This window comes from Gobius niger, assembly GCF_951799975.1.
Source record: "Gobius niger genome assembly, chromosome: 2".
NCBI lineage: Eukaryota > Metazoa > Chordata > Actinopteri > Gobiiformes > Gobiidae > Gobius > Gobius niger.
In genome coordinates, this window is record NC_136853.1 from 729,461 (window position 1) to 753,005 (window position 23,545).

At 42.9% G+C, this 23,545-nt stretch overlaps 1 protein-coding gene across 1 annotated transcript in view; it reads right to left on the reverse strand.

The window, feature by feature from the left end:
* gys2 (glycogen synthase 2) overlaps window positions 1-23,545 on the reverse strand; it is a 40,758-nt gene that overhangs the window by 17,016 nt on the left and 197 nt on the right. Inside the window, exons 2-4 of the mRNA XM_079582819.1 lie at window positions 17,105-17,286; window positions 12,139-12,330; window positions 11,798-11,983 (exon numbers count right to left, since the gene is read on the reverse strand). Coding sequence (XP_079438945.1) covers window positions 11,798-11,983; window positions 12,139-12,330; window positions 17,105-17,286 — 560 coding nt within the window. The remainder of the gene's footprint in view (window positions 1-11,797; window positions 11,984-12,138; window positions 12,331-17,104; window positions 17,287-23,545) is intronic.

Sequence of the window (23,545 nt, forward strand, 5' to 3'; positions counted from 1 at the left end):
AATTACCGTGTACAGGTTGTTGTAGAAGTCAGTGTATAACACAGTAATTACCGTGTACAGGTTGTTGTAAAAGTCAGTGTATAACACAGTAATTACCGTGTACAGGTTGTAGAAGTCAGTGTATAACACAGTAATTACCATGTACAGGTTGTAGAAGTCAGTGTACTTCTACAACCTGTGTACAGGTTGTTGAAGTCAGTGTATAACACAGTAATTACCGTGTGCAGGTTGTTGTAGAAGTCAGTGTATAACACAGTAATTACCATGTACAGGTTGTAGAAGTCAGTGTATAACACAGTAATTACCATGTACAGGTTGTTGTTGAAGTCAGTGTATAGCACAGTATTTACCATGTACAGGTTGTTGTTGAAGTCAGTGTATAACACAGTAATTACCGTGTGCAGGTTGTTGTAGAAGTCAGTGTATAACACAGTAATTACCGTGTACAGGTTGTTGTAGAAGTCAGTGTATAACACAGTAATTACCGTGTACAGGTTGTTATAGAAGTCAGTGTATAACACAGTAATTACCGTGTGCAGGTTGTTGTAGAAGTCAGTGTATAACACAGTAATTACCATGTACAGGTTGTTATAGAAGTCAGTGTATAACACAGTAATTACCGTGTACAGGTTGTTATAGAAGTCAGTGTATAACACAGTAATTACCATGTACAGGTTGTTGTAGAAGTCAGTGTATAACACAGTAATTACCGTGTACAGGTTGTTATAGAAGTCAGTGTATAACACAGTAATTACCATGTACAGGTTGTTGTAGAAGTCAGTGTATAACACAGTAATTACCGTGTACAGGTTGTTATAGAAGTCAGTGTATAACACAGTAATTACCGTGTAAAGGTTGTTGTAGAAGTCAGTGTATAACACAGTAATTACCGTGTACAGGTTGTTATAGAAGTCAGTGTATAACACAGTAATTACCGTGTGCAGGTTGTTGTAGAAGTCAGTGTATAACACAGTAATTACCATGTACAGGTTGTTATAGAAGTCAGTGTATAACACAGTAATTACCGTGTACAGGTTGTTATAGAAGTCAGTGTATAACACAGTAATTACCATGTACAGGTTGTTGTAGAAGTCAGTGTATAACACAGTAATTACTGTGTACAGGTTGTTGTAGAAGTCAGTGTATAACACAGTAATTACCGTGTGCAGGTTGTTGAAGAAGTCAGTGTATAACACAGTAATTACCATGTACAGGTTGTTGTAGAAGTCAGTGTATAACACAGTAATTACCGTGTACAGGTTGTTGAAGTCAGTGTATAACACAGTAATTACCGTGTGCAGGTTGTTGTAGAAGTCAGTGTATAACACAGTAATTACCGTGTGCAGGTTGCTGTAGAAGTCAGTGTATAACACAGTAATTACCGTGTACAGGTTGTAGAAGTCAGTGTATAACACAGTAATTACCGTGTACAGGTTGTTGTTGAAGTCAGTGTATAACACAGTAATTACCGTGTGCAGGTTGTTGTTGAAGTCAGTGTATAACACAGTAATTACCATGTACAGGTTGTTGTAGAAGTCAGTGTATAACACAGTAATTACCGTGTACAGGTTGCTGTAGAAGTCAGTGTATAACACAGTAATTACCGTGTACAGGTTGTAGAAGTCAGTGTATAACACAGTAATTACCGTGTACAGGTTGTTGTTGAAGTCAGTGTATAACACAGTAATTACCGTGTACAGGTTGTTGTAGAAGTCAGTGTATAACACAGTAATTACCATGTACAGGTTGTTGTTGAAGTCAGTGTATAACACAGTAATTACCATGTACAGGTTGTTGTTGAAGTCAGTGTATAACACAGTAATTACCATGTACAGGTTGTAGAAGTCAGTGTATAACACAGTAATTACCGTGTACAGGTTGTTGTAGAAGTCAGTGTATAACACAGTAATTACCATGTACAGGTTGTTGAAGTCAGTGTATAACACAGTAATTACCGTGTACAGGTTGTTGTAGAAGTCAGTGTATAACACAGTAATTACCGTGTACAGGTTGTTGTAGAAGTCAGTGTATAACACAGTAATTACCGTGTACAGGTTGTAGAAGTCAGTGTATAACACAGTAATTACCATGTACAGGTTGTAGAAGTCAGTGTATAACACAGTAATTACCATGTACAGGTTGTTGAAGTCAGTGTATAACACAGTAATTACCGTGTGCAGGTTGTTGTAGAAGTCAGTGTATAACACAGTAATTACCATGTACAGGTTGTAGAAGTCAGTGTATAACACAGTAATTACCATGTACAGGTTGTTGTTGAAGTCAGTGTATAGCACAGTATTTACCATGTACAGGTTGTTGTTGAAGTCAGTGTATAACACAGTAATTACCGTGTGCAGGTTGTTGTAGAAGTCAGTGTATAACACAGTAATTACCGTGTACAGGTTGTTGTAGAAGTCAGTGTATAACACAGTAATTACCGTGTACAGGTTGTTATAGAAGTCAGTGTATAACACAGTAATTACCGTGTGCAGGTTGTTGTAGAAGTCAGTGTATAACACAGTAATTACCATGTACAGGTTGTTATAGAAGTCAGTGTATAACACAGTAATTACCGTGTACAGGTTGTTATAGAAGTCAGTGTATAACACAGTAATTACCATGTACAGGTTGTTGTAGAAGTCAGTGTATAACACAGTAATTACCGTGTACAGGTTGTTATAGAAGTCAGTGTATAACACAGTAATTACCGTGTGCAGGTTGTTATAGAAGTCAGTGTATAACACAGTAATTACCGTGTACAGGTTGTTGTTGAAGTCAGTGTATAACACAGTAATTACCGTGTACAGGTTGTTGTAGAAGTCAGTGTATAACACAGTAATTACCATGTACAGGTTGTTGTTGAAGTCAGTGTATAACACAGTAATTACCATGTACAGGTTGTTGTTGAAGTCAGTGTATAACACAGTAATTACCATGTACAGGTTGTAGAAGTCAGTGTATAACACAGTAATTACCGTGTACAGGTTGTTGTAGAAGTCAGTGTATAACACAGTAATTACCATGTACAGGTTGTTGAAGTCAGTGTATAACACAGTAATTACCGTGTACAGGTTGTTGTAGAAGTCAGTGTATAACACAGTAATTACCGTGTACAGGTTGTTGTAGAAGTCAGTGTATAACACAGTAATTACCGTGTACAGGTTGTAGAAGTCAGTGTATAACACAGTAATTACCATGTACAGGTTGTAGAAGTCAGTGTATAACACAGTAATTACCATGTACAGGTTGTTGAAGTCAGTGTATAACACAGTAATTACCGTGTGCAGGTTGTTGTAGAAGTCAGTGTATAACACAGTAATTACCATGTACAGGTTGTAGAAGTCAGTGTATAACACAGTAATTACCATGTACAGGTTGTTGTTGAAGTCAGTGTATAGCACAGTATTTACCATGTACAGGTTGTTGTTGAAGTCAGTGTATAACACAGTAATTACCGTGTGCAGGTTGTTGTAGAAGTCAGTGTATAACACAGTAATTACCGTGTACAGGTTGTTGTAGAAGTCAGTGTATAACACAGTAATTACCGTGTACAGGTTGTTATAGAAGTCAGTGTATAACACAGTAATTACCGTGTGCAGGTTGTTGTAGAAGTCAGTGTATAACACAGTAATTACCATGTACAGGTTGTTATAGAAGTCAGTGTATAACACAGTAATTACCGTGTACAGGTTGTTATAGAAGTCAGTGTATAACACAGTAATTACCATGTACAGGTTGTTGTAGAAGTCAGTGTATAACACAGTAATTACCGTGTACAGGTTGTTATAGAAGTCAGTGTATAACACAGTAATTACCATGTACAGGTTGTTGTAGAAGTCAGTGTATAACACAGTAATTACCGTGTACAGGTTGTTATAGAAGTCAGTGTATAACACAGTAATTACCGTGTACAGGTTGTTGTAGAAGTCAGTGTATAACACAGTAATTACCGTGTACAGGTTGTTATAGAAGTCAGTGTATAACACAGTAATTACCGTGTGCAGGTTGTTGTAGAAGTCAGTGTATAACACAGTAATTACCATGTACAGGTTGTTATAGAAGTCAGTGTATAACACAGTAATTACGGTGTACAGGTTGTTATAGAAGTCAGTGTATAACACAGTAATTACCATGTACAGGTTGTTGTAGAAGTCAGTGTATAACACAGTAATTACTGTGTACAGGTTGTTGTAGAAGTCAGTGTATAACACAGTAATTACCGTGTGCAGGTTGTTGAAGAAGTCAGTGTATAACACAGTAATTACCATGTACAGGTTGTTGTAGAAGTCAGTGTATAACACAGTAATTACCGTGTACAGGTTGTTGAAGTCAGTGTATAACACAGTAATTACCGTGTGCAGGTTGTTGTAGAAGTCAGTGTATAACACAGTAATTACCGTGTGCAGGTTGTTGTAGAAGTCAGTGTATAACACAGTAATTACTGTGTGCAGGTTGTTGTAGAAGTCAGTGTATAACACAGTAATTACCATGTACAGGTTGTTGAAGTCAGTGTATAACACAGTAATTACCATGTACAGGTTGTTGAAGTCAGTGTATAACACAGTAATTACCGTGTACAGGTTGTAGAAGTCAGTGTATAACACAGTAATTACTGTGTGCAGGTTGTTGTAGAAGTCAGTGTATAACACAGTAATTACCATGTACAGGTTGTTGAAGTCAGTGTATAACACAGTAATTACCGTGTACAGGTTGTTGAAGTCAGTGTATAACACAGTAATTACCGTGTACAGGTTGTTGTTGAAGTCAGTGTATAACACAGTAATTACCATGTACAGGTTGTAGAAGTCAGTGTATAACACAGTAATTACCGTGTACAGGTTGTTGTAGAAGTCAGTGTATAACACAGTAATTACCGTGTACAGGTTGTTGTAGAAGTCAGTGTATAACACAGTAATTACCGTGTACAGGTTGTTATAGAAGTCAGTGTATAACACAGTAATTACCGTGTGCAGGTTGTTGTAGAAGTCAGTGTATAACACAGTAATTACCATGTACAGGTTGTTATAGAAGTCAGTGTATAACACAGTAATTACCGTGTACAGGTTGTTATAGAAGTCAGTGTATAACACAGTAATTACCATGTACAGGTTGTTGTAGAAGTCAGTGTATAACACAGTAATTACCGTGTACAGGTTGTTATAGAAGTCAGTGTATAACACAGTAATTACCATGTACAGGTTGTTGTAGAAGTCAGTGTATAACACAGTAATTACCGTGTACAGGTTGTTATAGAAGTCAGTGTATAACACAGTAATTACCGTGTACAGGTTGTTGTAGAAGTCAGTGTATAACACAGTAATTACCGTGTACAGGTTGTTATAGAAGTCAGTGTATAACACAGTAATTACCATGTACAGGTTGTTGTAGAAGTCAGTGTATAACACAGTAATTACCGTGTACAGGTTGTTATAGAAGTCAGTGTATAACACAGTAATTACCGTGTGCAGGTTGTTGTAGAAGTCAGTGTATAACACAGTAATTACCATGTACAGGTTGTTGTAGAAGTCAGTGTATAACACAGTAATTACTGTGTACAGGTTGTTGTAGAAGTCAGTGTATAACACAGTAATTACCGTGTGCAGGTTGTTGAAGAAGTCAGTGTATAACACAGTAATTACCATGTACAGGTTGTTGTAGAAGTCAGTGTATAACACAGTAATTACCGTGTACAGGTTGTTGAAGTCAGTGTATAACACAGTAATTACCGTGTGCAGGTTGTTGTAGAAGTCAGTGTATAACACAGTAATTACCGTGTGCAGGTTGTTGTAGAAGTCAGTGTATAACACAGTAATTACTGTGTGCAGGTTGTTGTAGAAGTCAGTGTATAACACAGTAATTACCATGTACAGGTTGTTGAAGTCAGTGTATAACACAGTAATTACCATGTACAGGTTGTTGAAGTCAGTGTATAACACAGTAATTACTGTGTGCAGGTTGTTGTAGAAGTCTGTGTATAACACAGTAATTACCATGTACAGGTTGTTGAAGTCAGTGTATAACACAGTAATTACCGTGTACAGGTTGTTGTAGAGTCAGTGTATAACACAGTAATTACCGTGTACAGGTTGTTGTAGAGTCAGTGTATAACACAGTAATTACCGTGTACAGGTTGTTGTTGAAGTCAGTGTATAACACAGTAATTACCATGTACAGGTTGTAGAAGTCAGTGTATAACACAGTAATTACCGTGTACAGGTTGTTGTAGAAGTCAGTGTATAACACAGTAATTACCGTGTACAGGTTGTTGTAGAAGTCAGTGTATAACACAGTAATTACCGTGTACAGGTTGTTATAGAAGTCAGTGTATAACACAGTAATTACCGTGTGCAGGTTGTTGTAGAAGTCAGTGTATAACACAGTAATTACCATGTACAGGTTGTTATAGAAGTCAGTGTATAACACAGTAATTACCGTGTACAGGTTGTTATAGAAGTCAGTGTATAACACAGTAATTACCGTGTGCAGGTTGTTATAGAAGTCAGTGTATAACACAGTAATTACCGTGTACAGGTTGTTGTTGAAGTCAGTGTATAACACAGTAATTACCGTGTACAGGTTGTTGTAGAAGTCAGTGTATAACACAGTAATTACCATGTACAGGTTGTTGTAGAAGTCAGTGTATAACACAGTAATTACCGTGTACAGGTTGTTGTAGAAGTCAGTGTATAACACAGTAATTACCATGTACAGGTTGTTGTTGAAGTCAGTGTATAACACAGTAATTACCATGTACAGGTTGTTGTTGAAGTCAGTGTATAACACAGTAATTACCATGTACAGGTTGTAGAAGTCAGTGTATAACACAGTAATTACCGTGTACAGGTTGTTGTAGAAGTCAGTGTATAACACAGTAATTACCATGTACAGGTTGTTGAAGTCAGTGTATAACACAGTAATTACCGTGTACAGGTTGTTGTAGAAGTCAGTGTATAACACAGTAATTACCATGTACAGGTTGTTGTAGAAGTCAGTGTATAACACAGTAATTACCGTGTACAGGTTGTTATAGAAGTCAGTGTATAACACAGTAATTACCATGTACAGGTTGTTGTAGAAGTCAGTGTATAACACAGTAATTACCGTGTACAGGTTGTTATAGAAGTCAGTGTATAACACAGTAATTACCGTGTACAGGTTGTTATAGAAGTCAGTGTATAACACAGTAATTACCATGTACAGGTTGTTGTAGAAGTCAGTGTATAACACAGTAATTACTGTGTACAGGTTGTTATAGAAGTCAGTGTATAACACAGTAATTACCATGTACAGGTTGTTGTAGAAGTCAGTGTATAACACAGTAATTACCGTGTACAGGTTGTTATAGAAGTCAGTGTATAACACAGTAATTACCGTGTACAGGTTGTTGTAGAAGTCAGTGTATAACACAGTAATTACCGTGTACAGGTTGTTATAGAAGTCAGTGTATAACACAGTAATTACCGTGTGCAGGTTGTTGTAGAAGTCAGTGTATAACACAGTAATTACCATGTACAGGTTGTTATAGAAGTCAGTGTATAACACAGTAATTACCGTGTACAGGTTGTTATAGAAGTCAGTGTATAACACAGTAATTACCATGTACAGGTTGTTGTAGAAGTCAGTGTATAACACAGTAATTACTGTGTACAGGTTGTTGTAGAAGTCAGTGTATAACACAGTAATTACCGTGTGCAGGTTGTTGAAGAAGTCAGTGTATAACACAGTAATTACCATGTACAGGTTGTTGTAGAAGTCAGTGTATAACACAGTAATTACCGTGTACAGGTTGTTGAAGTCAGTGTATAACACAGTAATTACCGTGTGCAGGTTGTTGTAGAAGTCAGTGTATAACACAGTAATTACCGTGTGCAGGTTGTTGTAGAAGTCAGTGTATAACACAGTAATTACTGTGTGCAGGTTGTTGTAGAAGTCAGTGTATAACACAGTAATTACCATGTACAGGTTGTTGAAGTCAGTGTATAACACAGTAATTACCATGTACAGGTTGTTGAAGTCAGTGTATAACACAGTAATTACCGTGTACAGGTTGTTGAAGTCAGTGTATAACACAGTAATTACCGTGTACAGGTTGTTGTTGAAGTCAGTGTATAACACAGTAATTACCATGTACAGGTTGTTGAAGTCAGTGTATAACACAGTAATTACCGTGTACAGGTTGTAGAAGTCAGTGTATAACACAGTAATTACCGTGTACAGGTTGTTGTAGAAGTCAGTGTATAACACAGTAATTACCGTGTACAGGTTGTTGTAGAAGTCAGTGTATAACACAGTAATTACCGTGTACAGGTTGTTGTAGAAGTCAGTGTATAACACAGTAATTACCATGTACAGGTTGTTGTAGAAGTCAGTGTATAACACAGTAATTACTGTGTACAGGTTGTTGTAGAAGTCAGTGTATAACACAGTAATTACCGTGTGCAGGTTGTTGAAGAAGTCAGTGTATAACACAGTAATTACCATGTACAGGTTGTTGTAGAAGTCAGTGTATAACACAGTAATTACCGTGTACAGGTTGTTGAAGTCAGTGTATAACACAGTAATTACCGTGTGCAGGTTGTTGTAGAAGTCAGTGTATAACACAGTAATTACCGTGTGCAGGTTGTTGTAGAAGTCAGTGTATAACACAGTAATTACTGTGTGCAGGTTGTTGTAGAAGTCAGTGTATAACACAGTAATTACCATGTACAGGTTGTTGAAGTCAGTGTATAACACAGTAATTACCATGTACAGGTTGTTGAAGTCAGTGTATAACACAGTAATTACTGTGTGCAGGTTGTTGTAGAAGTCTGTGTATAACACAGTAATTACCATGTACAGGTTGTTGAAGTCAGTGTATAACACAGTAATTACCGTGTACAGGTTGTTGTAGAGTCAGTGTATAACACAGTAATTACCGTGTACAGGTTGTTGTAGAGTCAGTGTATAACACAGTAATTACCGTGTACAGGTTGTTGTTGAAGTCAGTGTATAACACAGTAATTACCATGTACAGGTTGTAGAAGTCAGTGTATAACACAGTAATTACCGTGTACAGGTTGTTGTAGAAGTCAGTGTATAACACAGTAATTACCGTGTACAGGTTGTTGTAGAAGTCAGTGTATAACACAGTAATTACCGTGTACAGGTTGTTATAGAAGTCAGTGTATAACACAGTAATTACCGTGTGCAGGTTGTTGTAGAAGTCAGTGTATAACACAGTAATTACCATGTACAGGTTGTTATAGAAGTCAGTGTATAACACAGTAATTACCGTGTACAGGTTGTTATAGAAGTCAGTGTATAACACAGTAATTACCGTGTGCAGGTTGTTATAGAAGTCAGTGTATAACACAGTAATTACCGTGTACAGGTTGTTGTTGAAGTCAGTGTATAACACAGTAATTACCGTGTACAGGTTGTTGTAGAAGTCAGTGTATAACACAGTAATTACCATGTACAGGTTGTTGTAGAAGTCAGTGTATAACACAGTAATTACCGTGTACAGGTTGTTGTAGAAGTCAGTGTATAACACAGTAATTACCATGTACAGGTTGTTGTTGAAGTCAGTGTATAACACAGTAATTACCATGTACAGGTTGTTGTTGAAGTCAGTGTATAACACAGTAATTACCATGTACAGGTTGTAGAAGTCAGTGTATAACACAGTAATTACCGTGTACAGGTTGTTGTAGAAGTCAGTGTATAACACAGTAATTACCATGTACAGGTTGTTGAAGTCAGTGTATAACACAGTAATTACCGTGTACAGGTTGTTGTAGAAGTCAGTGTATAACACAGTAATTACCATGTACAGGTTGTTGTAGAAGTCAGTGTATAACACAGTAATTACCGTGTACAGGTTGTTATAGAAGTCAGTGTATAACACAGTAATTACCATGTACAGGTTGTTGTAGAAGTCAGTGTATAACACAGTAATTACCGTGTACAGGTTGTTATAGAAGTCAGTGTATAACACAGTAATTACCGTGTACAGGTTGTTATAGAAGTCAGTGTATAACACAGTAATTACCATGTACAGGTTGTTGTAGAAGTCAGTGTATAACACAGTAATTACTGTGTACAGGTTGTTATAGAAGTCAGTGTATAACACAGTAATTACCATGTACAGGTTGTTGTAGAAGTCAGTGTATAACACAGTAATTACCGTGTACAGGTTGTTATAGAAGTCAGTGTATAACACAGTAATTACCGTGTACAGGTTGTTGTAGAAGTCAGTGTATAACACAGTAATTACCGTGTACAGGTTGTTATAGAAGTCAGTGTATAACACAGTAATTACCGTGTGCAGGTTGTTGTAGAAGTCAGTGTATAACACAGTAATTACCATGTACAGGTTGTTATAGAAGTCAGTGTATAACACAGTAATTACCGTGTACAGGTTGTTATAGAAGTCAGTGTATAACACAGTAATTACCATGTACAGGTTGTTGTAGAAGTCAGTGTATAACACAGTAATTACTGTGTACAGGTTGTTGTAGAAGTCAGTGTATAACACAGTAATTACCGTGTGCAGGTTGTTGAAGAAGTCAGTGTATAACACAGTAATTACCATGTACAGGTTGTTGTAGAAGTCAGTGTATAACACAGTAATTACCGTGTACAGGTTGTTGAAGTCAGTGTATAACACAGTAATTACCGTGTGCAGGTTGTTGTAGAAGTCAGTGTATAACACAGTAATTACCGTGTACAGGTTGTTGTAGAAGTCAGTGTATAACACAGTAATTACTGTGTGCAGGTTGTTGTAGAAGTCAGTGTATAACACAGTAATTACCATGTACAGGTTGTTGAAGTCAGTGTATAACACAGTAATTACCATGTACAGGTTGTTGAAGTCAGTGTATAACACAGTAATTACCGTGTACAGGTTGTTGAAGTCAGTGTATAACACAGTAATTACCGTGTACAGGTTGTTGTTGAAGTCAGTGTATAACACAGTAATTACCATGTACAGGTTGTTGAAGTCAGTGTATAACACAGTAATTACCGTGTACAGGTTGTAGAAGTCAGTGTATAACACAGTAATTACCGTGTACAGGTTGTTGTAGAAGTCAGTGTATAACACAGTAATTACCGTGTACAGGTTGTTGTAGAAGTCAGTGTATAACACAGTAATTACCGTGTACAGGTTGTTGTAGAAGTCAGTGTATAACACAGTAATTACCGTGTACAGGTTGTTGTTGAAGTCAGTGTATAACACAGTAATTACCATGTACAGGTTGTTGTAGAAGTCAGTGTATAACACAGTAATTACCATGTACAGGTTGTTGTAGAAGTCAGTGTATAACACAGTAATTACCATGTACAGGTTGTAGAAGTCAGTGTATAACACAGTAATTACCATGTACAGGTTGTTGTAGAAGTCAGTGTATAACACAGTAATTACCATGTACAGGTTGTTGTAGAAGTCAGTGTATAACACAGTAATTACCATGTACAGGTTGTTGTAGAAGTCAGTGTATAACACAGTAATTACCATGTACAGGTTGTTGTAGAAGTCAGTGTATAACACAGTAATTACCATGTACAGGTTGTAGAAGTCAGTGTATAACACAGTAATTACCGTGTGCAGGTTGTTGTAGAAGTCAGTGTATAACACAGTAATTACCATGTACAGGTTGTTGAAGTCAGTGTATAACACAGTAATTACCGTGTACAGGTTGTAGAAGTCAGTGTATAACACAGTAATTACCATGTACAGGTTGTTGTAGAAGTCAGTGTATAACACAGTAATTACCGTGTACAGGTTGTAGAAGTCAGTGTATAACACAGTAATTACCGTGTGCAGGTTGTTGTAGAAGTCTGCGTTCCCGGCGCACAGGTATCGTCCCAGCAGCGTGGCGTGTGTGGTGAAGACCGTGGCCACAGGGATCCTCCGGGAGCGGCACAGGATCAGCCCGGGACCCGCCTGCCACTCGTGGAAATGCCCCACCACGTTGGGCCTGTCCCCCAGCTCGTCCGTCAGCTGCAGCGGCAGGAAGAGTTCACAGCTTCACACTCTAACAACTTACAAGTCCACATGGCTGGATTTAATGCTATGATATGATCTATATTCATATTTTCGGTAACGTTTGGGTACCTCCGCTTTAGAAAATGTGCACCCGTATAAGTGGCACTGACCTCTTTGAAGAACCAGGCGATGAGCGCGCCCATGATGAGGGCGTCGTTGGCCTCGCGGTCGTGGTAGGGCAGTCCGATGCGGCAGCTCTGCCACAGGTCGCCCTTCCAGAGGTCCAGGTTCCAGGCGGCCGAGGCGATGTCGAAGAGGATCACGTACGGACTGCCCTCGATCAGCCAGCGGCCGCAGTGAACCTGCAGCAGACACAAGACCCACAACGACTCGAACTGAGAGGATTGATCCGTCACTCGTACGTTTCAGGGGAAAGTGGAAGAAGCATCACACCGACTTTATGGTGTCATTAACACAAATACATTAACGTGTTCCATACTTTACACTTCTGACTGTGCTAGTGGTTCTCAGACTGTGGTACTTTCTTTAGGTCGTCCTCGGGTTGCATCTCCCTGGGCAGTGGCTACGTTTCCATGGAGACCAAAAACCTGATCCTTAATCTGATTTCTGGAGTTGTCAGATTGTTGAAGAGAAACAGCATCATCTGATAAAGATGTTTGTGATTTCTGTCTGATCTGTCACACTTGTGCATCAACTAACAGGACAAAAAAGCAAAAAGGACAAACTAAAAAAATCAATCAAAGTTAAATTTGTTGTCGAAAAAATAAAAGTTTCGAACTTATCGGACTGAAAAGAAATGGAACATCTTTATATTTAAGTTCTGATGCTGTTGGTCATTAAAGATTGAAAGAAAAATAATTTCAAATTGAAATTTTAAACATTTAGGGAAATAATTGGTAACATTTTGTGCAAAGTTGGGGAAACATTTTTGAAAAAAAGAATGAATACATTTTGTAAAAAAATAAAATAAAAACAGGGAAAATGGACAATTGAGGAAAAACAGGTGGAAAAAGTTGTTTTGTCGTTTCACCGCAAACAAATACAAATGTAAAAGAAATGAAATGGAAGGAAAAGGAATAAAAGAACATGATCTGTTTTATGGTTCTATTCAACAAATATTTTAGTATAGAGATCAAAAAGTAATGCCCAGGTATCGATATTGAAAACCAGTGTGAGGAAAAAACAGGGAAAATGAGAAAAAAAAAAACTGGGGCAAACATTTAACAATAAAAAGTTAAAAAAAAACAGGGGGAAAACTGTGGCAAAAATAAGAAAAGAAATCTGTTTAAAATAATGGGAAAAATTGGAAAACGTGTGAAAAATCAAGGGGAAGAAAAAAAAGAACATTGGGGAAGACGGTATCGGTATAAAAAACATCATTAAAGCCAGTGGTGGAAATGAACACAGTGAAAAGTACAAATTATAAGTACTTTTACTTTACTTTTTACTTCATTTTAGAGCCTGTATCTGTACTTTCTACTCCACTACTTTTTTAAATTGGTTGTAAAAATAAAAGTATTTTCTTTTCAAAGTGACCTGGTTTAGACTTGCTTCAGTGGTTTCTCATTTAGACCTGGTTTAGTCCCAGTTTAGACCTGGTTTAGCCCCAGTTTAGACCTGGTTTAGCCCCAGTTTAGACCTGGTTTAGCCCCAGTTTAGACCTGGTTTAGTCCCAGTTTAGACATGGTTTAGTCCCAGTTTAGACCTGGTTTAGTCCCAGTTTAGACCTGGTTTAGTCCCAGTTTAGACATGGTTTAGTCCCAGTTTAGACCTGGTTTAGTCCCAGTTTAGACCTGGTTTAGTCCCAGTTTAGACCTGGTTTAGCCCCAGTTTAGACCTGGTTTAGCCCCAGTTTAGACCTGGTTTAGTCCCAGTTTAGACCTGGTTTAGCCCCAGTTTAGACCTGGTTTAGTCCCAGTTTAGACCTGGTTTAGTCCCAGTTTAGACCTGGTTTAGCCCCAGTTTAGACCTGGTTTAGTCCCAGTTTAGACCTGGTTTAGTCCCAGTTTAGACCTGGTTTAGCCCCAGTTTAGACCTGGTTTAGTCCCAGTTTAGACCTGGTTTAGCCCCAGTTTAGACCTGGTTTAGCCCCAGTTTAGACCTGGTTTAGTCCCAGTTTAGACCTGGTTTAGCCCAAGTTTAGACCTGGTTTAGCCCCAGTTTAGACCTGGTTTAGTCCCAGTTTAGACCTGGTTTAGCCCCAGTTTAGACCTGGTTTAGCCCAAGTTTAGACCTGGTTTAGTCCCAGTTTAGACCTGGTTTAGTCCCAGTTTAGACCTGGTTTAGCCCCAGTTTAGACCTGGTTTAGTCCCAGTTTAGACCTGGTTTAGTCCCGGTTTAGACCTGGTTTAGCCCCAGTTTAGACCTGGTTTAGCCCCAGTTTAGACCTGGTTTAGTCCTGGTTTAGACCTGGTTTAGCCCCAGTTTAGACCTGGTTTAGCCCCAGTTTAGACCTGGTTTAGTCCCAGTTTAGACCTGGTTTAGTCCCGGTTTAGACCTGGTTTAGTCCCGGTTTAGACCTGGTTTAGTCCCAGTTTAGACCTGGTTTAGTCCCAGTTTAGACCTGGTTTAGTCCCAGTTTAGACCTGGTTTAGTCCTGTATCTGCTCTTTGACTGAAGAATATTGAGCAGTTCTTCCACCACTGGAACTGGTCTTGAATAAGATCTAAGTCTTCTCCATGTGTGCTGCCCCCTCTGGCATAAACGAGGCACTACATGACCCTCCTCCTGTGTGCATGAGTTAAGTCAGTCTCCTTCATGTGTGCTGCCCCCTCTGGCATAAACGAGGCACTACATGACCCTCCCCCTGTGTGCATGAGTTAAGTCAGTCTCCTTCATGTGTGCTGCCCCCTCTGGCATAAACGAGGCACTACATGACCCTCCCCTGTGTGCATGAGTTAAGTCAGTCTCCTTCATGTGTGCTGCCCCCTCTGGCATAAACGAGGCACTACATGACCCTCCCCTGTGTGCATGAGTTAAGTCAGTCTCCTTCATGTGTGCTGCCCCCTCTGGCATAAACGAGGCACTACATGACCCTCCCCTGTGTGCATGAGTTAAGTCAGTCTCCTTCATGTGTGCTGCCACCTCTGGCATAAACGAGGCACTACATGACCCTCCTCCTGTGTGCATGAGTTAAGTCAGTCTCCTTCATGTGTGCTGCCCCCTCTGGCATAAACGAGGCACTACATGACCCTCCCCTGTGTGCATGAGTTAAGTCAGTCTCCTTCATGTGTGCTGCCCCCTCTGGCATAAACGAGGCACTACATGACCCTCCCCTGTGTGCATGAGTTAAGTCATGCTCCTTCATGTGTGCTGCCCCCTCTGGTATAAACGAGGCACTACATGACCCTCCTCCTGTGTGCATGAGTTAAGTAAGTCTCCTTCATGTGTGCTGCCCCCTCTGGTATAAACGAGGCACTACATGACCCTCCTCCTGTGTGCATGAGTTAAGTCAGTCTCCTTCATGTGTGCTGCCACCTCTGGCATAAACGAGGCACTACATGACCCTCCCCTGTGTGCATGAGTTAAGTCAGTCTCCTTCATGTGTGCTGCCCCCTCTGGCATAAACGAGGCACTACATGACCCTCCCCCTGTGTGCATGAGTTAAGTCAGTCTCCTTCATGTGTGCTGCCCCCTCTGGCATAAACGAGGCACTACATGACCCTCCCCTGTGTGCATGAGTTAAGTCAGTCTCCTTCATGTGTGCTGCCCCCTCTGGCATAAACGAGGCACTACATGACCCTCCCCTGTGTGCATGAGTTAAGTCAGTCTCCTTCATGTGTGCTGCCCCCTCTGGCATAAACGAGGCACTACATGACCCTCCCCTGTGTGCATGAGTTAAGTCAGTCTCCTTCATGTGTGCTGCCACCTCTGGCATAAACGAGGCACTACATGACCCTCCTCCTGTGTGCATGAGTTAAGTCAGTCTCCTTCATGTGTGCTGCCCCCTCTGGCATAAACGAGGCACTACATGACCCTCCCCTGTGTGCATGAGTTAAGTCAGTCTCCTTCATGTGTGCTGCCCCCTCTGGCATAAACGAGGCACTACATGACCCTCCCCTGTGTGCATGAGTTAAGTCATGCTCCTTCATGTGTGCTGCCCCCTCTGGTATAAACGAGGCACTACATGACCCTCCTCCTGTGTGCATGAGTTAAGTAAGTCTCCTTCATGTGTGCTGCCCCCTCTGGTATAAACGAGGCACTACATGACCCTCCTCCTGTGTGCATGAGTTAAGTCAGTCTCCTTCATGTGTGCTGCCACCTCTGGCATAAACGAGGCACTACATGACCCTCCTCCTGTGTGCATGAGTTAAGTAAGTCTCCTTCATGTGTGCTGCCCCCTCTGGTATAAACGAGGCACTACATGACCCTCCCCTGTGTGCATGAGTTAAGTCAGTCTCCTTCATGTGTGCTGCCCCCTCTGGCATAAACGAGGCACTACATGACCCTCCCCTGTGTGCATGAGTTAAGTCAGTCTCCTTCATGTGTGCTGCCCCCTCTGGCATAAACGAGGCACTACATGACCCCTGTGTGCATGAGTTAAGTCAGTCTCCTTCATGTGTGCTGCCCCCTCTGGCAGAAACGAGGCACTACATGACCCTCCCCTGTGTGCATGAGTTAAGTCAGTCTCCTCCATGTGTGCTGCCCCCTCTGGCATAAACGAGGCACTACATGACCCTCCCCCTGTGTGCATGAGTTAAGTCAGTCTCCTTCATGTGTGCTGCCCCCTCTGGCATAAACGAGGCACTACATGACCCTCCTCCTATGTGCATGAGTTAAGTCAGTCTCCTCCATGTGTGCTGCCCCCTCTGGCATAAACGAGGCACTACATGACCCTCCCCCTGTGTGCATGAGTTAAGTCAGTCTCCTTCATGTGTGCTGCCCCCTCTGGCATAAACGAGGCACTACATGACCCTCCTCCTATGTGCATGAGTTAAGTCAGTCTCCTCCATGTGTGCTGCCCCCTCTGGCATAAACGAGGCACTACATGACCCTCCCCCTGTGTGCATGAGTTAAGTCAGTCTCCTTCATGTGTGCTGCCCCCTCTGGCAGAAACGAGGCACTACATGACCCTCCTCCTGTGTGCATGAGGGACAGGGCGGTGTGAGGTCTGACCTGGCAGCCGTTGTTCCTCAGCACCTCCAGGGCCTTGCCCACGGCCGGGTGCGGAGGTTCGCATCCCTCCACCTGCGTCTGGAAGTTGTGCTCGAAGTACGGGCCCATCATGTAGTAGTTGTCCCCCCACTCGTCCACAGTGATCTTGGCTTTGGTCTGGATGACGGTGCAGATGCCTCCCACTGCGGACACCGGGGACAGGGTTCATCAGACCAGCCCAAATATTCACTTTTTTACTTCATTCATTCATTTAATAAGAAAAGGAAAAAAAACCTTCTTGGTGCAAATCTTTATTTGTGGTTTTTAAAAGGTTGTGTTGTACTAATTCATTACATATCAGTGTTTTTGGTTGTATAAATATAGGATTAGCCGGGTCTCTGTCTCCACTTCCATGGGCGACTCTAATCTCTCTGCACTGTCAAAGTAAAATGGGATTAAAGTATGTTTTGCAGGCACTTCCCCTAAAGAGGAGCTGAAACTGGGCAGAGTGAGAAGACGCGGTAAAGGGCGACCCGGCCACACACACAGAACATTTACAGTCTGTGCCACAACAGATTCACAAAGGTTCAGCAAGACAAGGCAAAAACACAGACTCTTAGTTTCATTCATCTAAAACATGAGGCTGAAGGTGCCTCTGATCTGAGTCTAGGATCTGACCAGGCTTTTCAGTGACTGGACTGTTCCAAAGTGAGGTCCGATCTCTCACATTAACCATTCTGTCCTAGAGCAACAGCAGCTCGAAGAATCCTCTCACTGACGCCAAAGGAGTTAAAGGAACAGGCCATCGTTTTTCCAGACTGAGATCTGTTCTTACCTGAGCTTAGACGAGTTGATGTGTACCTGGTCTGTGTGTGTGCCCTCAGTCACGCAAAACGACCGAGGATGTTGTTAGCATTTGGCCTCTCCCAGTATATTCTCCAAATGGGGGTGAAGTTAGAAGCGACCGCGCTCTTCCACAGGTACGGATCAACTCGTCTAAGCTCAGGTAAGAACAGATCTCAGTCTGGAAGAACTGTGGCCTGTCCCTTTAAGTTTGTGCAGCAGCTGAACTCTCTGCGCTCCGTTTTTAGCGACAGCATCTGTGTTTACATCAAATTCAGCCTTGAAGAAGCGGAAAGACAACAGGATCATCAGAGAACTTTACAAATGATGCTTGTTTTTGTATGTTTTGTCTTTGGTCGAGTCCTGTGTGTGTTCTGTCCTTGTGATTCTGCTTTACTGCCCTCGTTACCTGCCCCGCCCTGATGTGCTTCACCTGTGCCCCGCCCTGATGTGCTTCACCTGTGCCCCGGCCCTGATGTGTTTCACCTGTGCCCCGCCCTGATGTGCTTCACCTGTGCCCCGCCCTGATGTGCTTCACCTGTGCCCCGCCCTGATGTGCTTCACCTGTGCCCCGCCCTGATGTGTTTCACCTGTGCCCCGCCCTGATGTGTTTCACCTGTGCCCCGCCCTGATGTGTTTCACCTGTGCCCCGCCCTGATGTGCTTCACCTGTGCCCCGCCCTGATGTGTTTCACCTGTGCCCCGCCCTGATGTGCTTCACCTGTGCCCCGCCCTGATGTGCTTCACCTGTGCCCCGCCCTGATGTGCTTCACCTGTGCCCCGCCCTGATGTGCTTCACCTGTGCCCCGCCCTGATGTGCTTCACCTGTGCCCCGCCCTGATGTGCTTCACCTGTGCCCCGCCCTGATGTGTTTCACCTGTGCCCCGCCCTGATGTGCTTCACCTATGCCCCGCCCTGATGTGCTTCACCTGTGCCCCGCCCTGATGTGTTTCACCTGTGCCCCGCCCTGATGTGCTTCACCTGTGCCCCGCCCTGATGTGTTTCACCTGTGCCCCGCCCTGATGTTCTTCACCTGTGCCCCGCCCTGATGTGTTTTACCTGTGCCCCGCCCTGATGTGTTTCACCTGTGCCCCGCCCTGATGTGTTTCACCTGTGCCCCGCCCTGATGTGTTTCACCTGTGCCCCGCCCTGATGTGCTTCACCTGTGCCCCGCCCTGATGTTCTTCACCTCTGCCCCGCCCTGATGTGCTTCACCTCTGCCCCGCCCTGATGTGCCTCACCTGTGCCCCGCCCTGATATGCTTCACCTGTGCCCCGCCCTGATGTGCTTCACCTGTGCCCCGCCCTGATGTGCTTCACCTGTGCCCCGCCCTGATGTGTTTCACCTGTGCCCCGCCCTGATGTGCTTCACCTATGCCCCGCCCTGATGTGCTTCACCTGTGCCCCGCCCTGATGTGTTTCACCTGTGCCCCGCCCTGATGTGCTTCACCTGTGCCCCGCCCTGATGTGTTTCACCTGTGCCCCGCCCTGATGTTCTTCACCTGTGCCCCGCCCTGATGTGTTTCACCTGTGCCCCGCCCTGATGTGTTTCAACTGTGCCCCGCCCTGATGTGCTTCACCTGTGACCCGCCCTGATGTTCTTCACCTGTGCCCCGCCCTGATGTGCTTCACCTGTGCCCCGCCCTGATGTGTTTCACCTGTGCCCCGCCCTGATGTGTTTCACCTGTGCCCCGCCCTGATGTGCTTCACCTGTGCCCCGCCCTGATGTGCTTCACCTGTGCCCCGCCCTGATGTGTTTCACCTGTGCCCCGCCCTGATGTGTTTCACCTGTGCCCCGCCCTGATGTGCTTCACCTGTGCCCCGCCCTGATGTGTTTCACCTGTGCCCCGCCCTGATGTGTTTCAACTGTGCCCCGCCCTGATGTGCTTCACCTGTGACCCGCCCTGATGTTCTTCACCTGTGCCCCGCCCTGATGTGCTTCACCTGTGCCCCGCCCTGATGTGTTTCACCTGTGCCCCGCCCTGATGTGTTTCACCTGTGCCCCGCCCTGATGTGTTTCACCTGTGCCCCGCCCTGATGTGTTTCACCTGTGCCCCGCCCTGATGTGCTTCACCTGTGCCCCGCCCTGATGTGCTTCACCTGTGCCCCGCCCTGATGTGTTTCACCTGTGCCCCGCCCTGATGTGTTTCACCTGTGCCCCGCCCTGATGTGCTTCACCTGTGCCCCGCCCTGATGTGCTTCACCTGTGCCCCGCCCTGATGTGCTTCACCTGTGCCCCGCCCTGATGTGCTTCACCTGTGCCCCGCCCTGATGTCCTTCACCTGTGCCCCGCCCTGATGTGCCCTGAGATTCATGAGAGAAACTTCTTAACCTTGGACAGAAGCTCTTGTAACTTCATGCTGGTGTTTTTTGACAGTGGTGCAAACGTATGAAGACTCAACAACGTGACGTTCTTCTGTTTTAGACTCAAAATCCTCACGTCAGTTTCTCTCGACCTGCGCCTGAAGCCTGTGACGTGATGAATAACTTAAACTTCAAAAGGAAATGGTCGAGAGAAGGAATTTAGTGAAATACAAATGTGTGACCTCTGAGATTAGCCCAGTGGGACCAAAGGATAAAAACAAATTGTCTCAAATGGCACCAATAAAAGTGTCTCACATGTGTTAACGAAGGCGTCCTCTGACCCCCCTCATTATATTATATATTGCTCTGCAGTTTTAGTTCATAATCATGTAATCATAAACATGTGGTGTAATCATGGTGTAATGAAATATCTACGAGAGGTTTCAGTCCGGTTTCCGTCCCCTCCACAGCACTGAAACAGCGCTTCTCAAAATCACTAACGACCTCCTCGTAGCTTCTGACTCCGGTTTACTCTCCATCCTCATCCTCCTTGACCTCACTGCAGCACTGCATTTCTCATTCCACTCTCCTTGACCGACTCTCTTCCATTGGCATAACCCACACTCCCCTCGCTTGGTTCACTTCCTGCTGCACACAGTTCATTCAACTCAAATCCCACAAGTCCCAACCTTTCCCTGTCTCTGCTGGTGTGCCCCAGGGCTCTGTCTTGGGGCCCCTCGTCTTCATTATTCTCCCACTCGGTCACATCTTTCATAAACACAACATCCATTTCCACTGCTGTGGGGATGACACCCAGCTCTACCTCTCTACAAATCCATCTTCATCTCTTCCATCCTCCCTTGCCCTCTGTCTACAAGAAATTACTTTGTGGTTCTCCTCCAACTTCCTCAAACTGAACAGCTCCTAAACAGAAGTCCTTCTCGTAGGCTCCTCCTCCACTCTCTCCAAATCTAACAGTTTTCCTACTCCCTTCAACAGCTCATCTGTCCTCCCCTCCCCTCAGGTGAAGAGTCTGGGTGTCATCCTCCACAGTGCACTCTCCCTCCAGTCTCACATCAATAACATCACTGGGTCTGCGTATCTCCACCTACGCAACATCTCTCGTCTCCACCCCCTCTCTTAAACGCTTTCATCTCGCTTTCGTTGACATTTTGACTCTTTTTCCAGGAAGCTTTTAGATTTGGGTAATGCCTGGATACCTGGACAATCGCGGGGGTTAAACGGTTGGAAGCTGTTCAACTTGCTGAATGTCTCTCCTCCCTGAATATCTGTTAAATCCGTGTCGTGAGGCGTTCATGGGCCTCACGGATCCGTAAATGTGTTTAATATTTAACTGTGGAGTCGACGCACTGAAGCTCTAAACCAATATTGATTCAGAGTTACACAAAACCACAAAGCAAAGGGTCAGCAAAGTTTATGAACACAACTCCACAAGGGTCAGCGTCTGTGATCAGGCGTGTGAACGAGAGACGCTGCGTGACCAAAAACTACATACGTGACTTTTACACATTAGCAAACACAAGTCCGGAGTTGTTTCACTTTCTCAGCTGTTTTACCTGAAGCTAGCTCCAGCTCAATTGTTTGTCGTTACTATGGAAACAGCTGGAGTGGAGTGATGTGGGCTGTGTCCGGAGCGCTGCGGCTGCAGATATGTGTTTTATTTTTTTATTTTATCTGAATTTATTTTATGAAACAGAACGACTGTTTGGGCACATTTACAGCCGTTTTATCTGACATTTAAATTTAAATGAAAACTATCATCACAAATCACGTCAAATCAGGTCCGAGCCCGGTGTCCGAAGCACCAGCAGATTGAGTGACGACATCTGCTAAAAAGGAATAAAGTATTTCTGTGATAAAAAACAAACAGTGGAATATTTATGGATTAATACGAGTCAGATACGCAATATTTAATATGGATTTTACATGAATGGCTTGGATTATTCGAGAGGAAGCTAAAGGCTAGCTGCTAACATTAGCATGAAGCTATCGGTCATTTAACAGCTCGAGCTAAAGGTTAGCAGCTAGCGTCAGCATGAAGCTATCGGTCATTTAACAGCTCAAGCTAAAGGTTAGCAGCTAACGTTAGCATGAAGCTATCGGTCATTTAACAGCTCGAGCTAAAGGTTAGCTGCTAACGTTAGCATGAAGCTATCGGTCATTTAACAGCTCGAGCTAAAGGCTAGCAACTAGCGTTAGCATGAAGCTATCGGTCATTTAACAGCTCAAGCTAAAGGTTAGCGGCTAACGCTAGCATGAAGCTATCGGTCATTTAACAGCTCGAGCTAAAGGCTAGCAGCTAACATTAGCATGGAGCTATCGGTCATTTAACAGCTCGAGCTAAAGGCTAGCAACTAGCGTTAGCATGAAGCTATCGGTCATTTAACAACTCAAGCTAAAGGCTAACAGCTAACGCTAGCATGAAGCTATCGGTCATTAAACAGCTCAAGCTAAAGGTTAGCAGCTAACATTAGCATGAAGCTATCGGTCATTTAACAGCTCAAGCTAAAGGTTAGCAGCTAACGCTAGCATGAAGCTATCGGTCATTAAACAGCTCAAGCTAAAGGTTAGCAGCTAGCGTCAGCATGAAGCTATCGGTCATTTAACAGCTCAAGCTAAAGGTTAGCAGCTAACGCTAGCATGAAGCTATCGGTCATTTATAATAATAGAGAATAATAATAGAGGTACATCTAGGTACTTATTGTGGTACTTAAAGGATACTATGTTGAGAATGACATACTGTGATACTATAGATAGAAGTAAATAGAAGTACAACCTTCATTACTGAGAGTTACCACTGTATCTAGAAGCATCACAGTACATATACCTCACAATTCTCACTATAGTACCTTTAAGTACCACAATAAGCACCTCATAATTCTCACTATAGTACCTTTAAGTACCACAATAAGCACCTCGTAATCCTCACTATAGTACCTTTAAGTACCACAATAAGCACCTCGTAATCCTCACTATAGTACCTTTAAGTACCACAATAAGCACCTCGTAATCCTCACTATAGTACCTTTAAGTACCACAATAAGCACCTCGTAATCCTCACTATAGTACCTTTAAGTACCACAATAAGCACCTCGTAATCCTCACTATAGTACCTTTAAGTACCACAATAAGCACCTCGTAATCCTCACTATAGTACCTTTAAGTACCACAGTCAGCACCTTAAAGAAAGACACGCGTCTGTGACTGGTTTCGAGTCTGCAGAGGCTGTAGCTGAAGCTGCTGCAGCTGAAGCTGCTGTAGCTGAAGCTGCTGTAGCTGAAGCCGCTGTAGCTAAA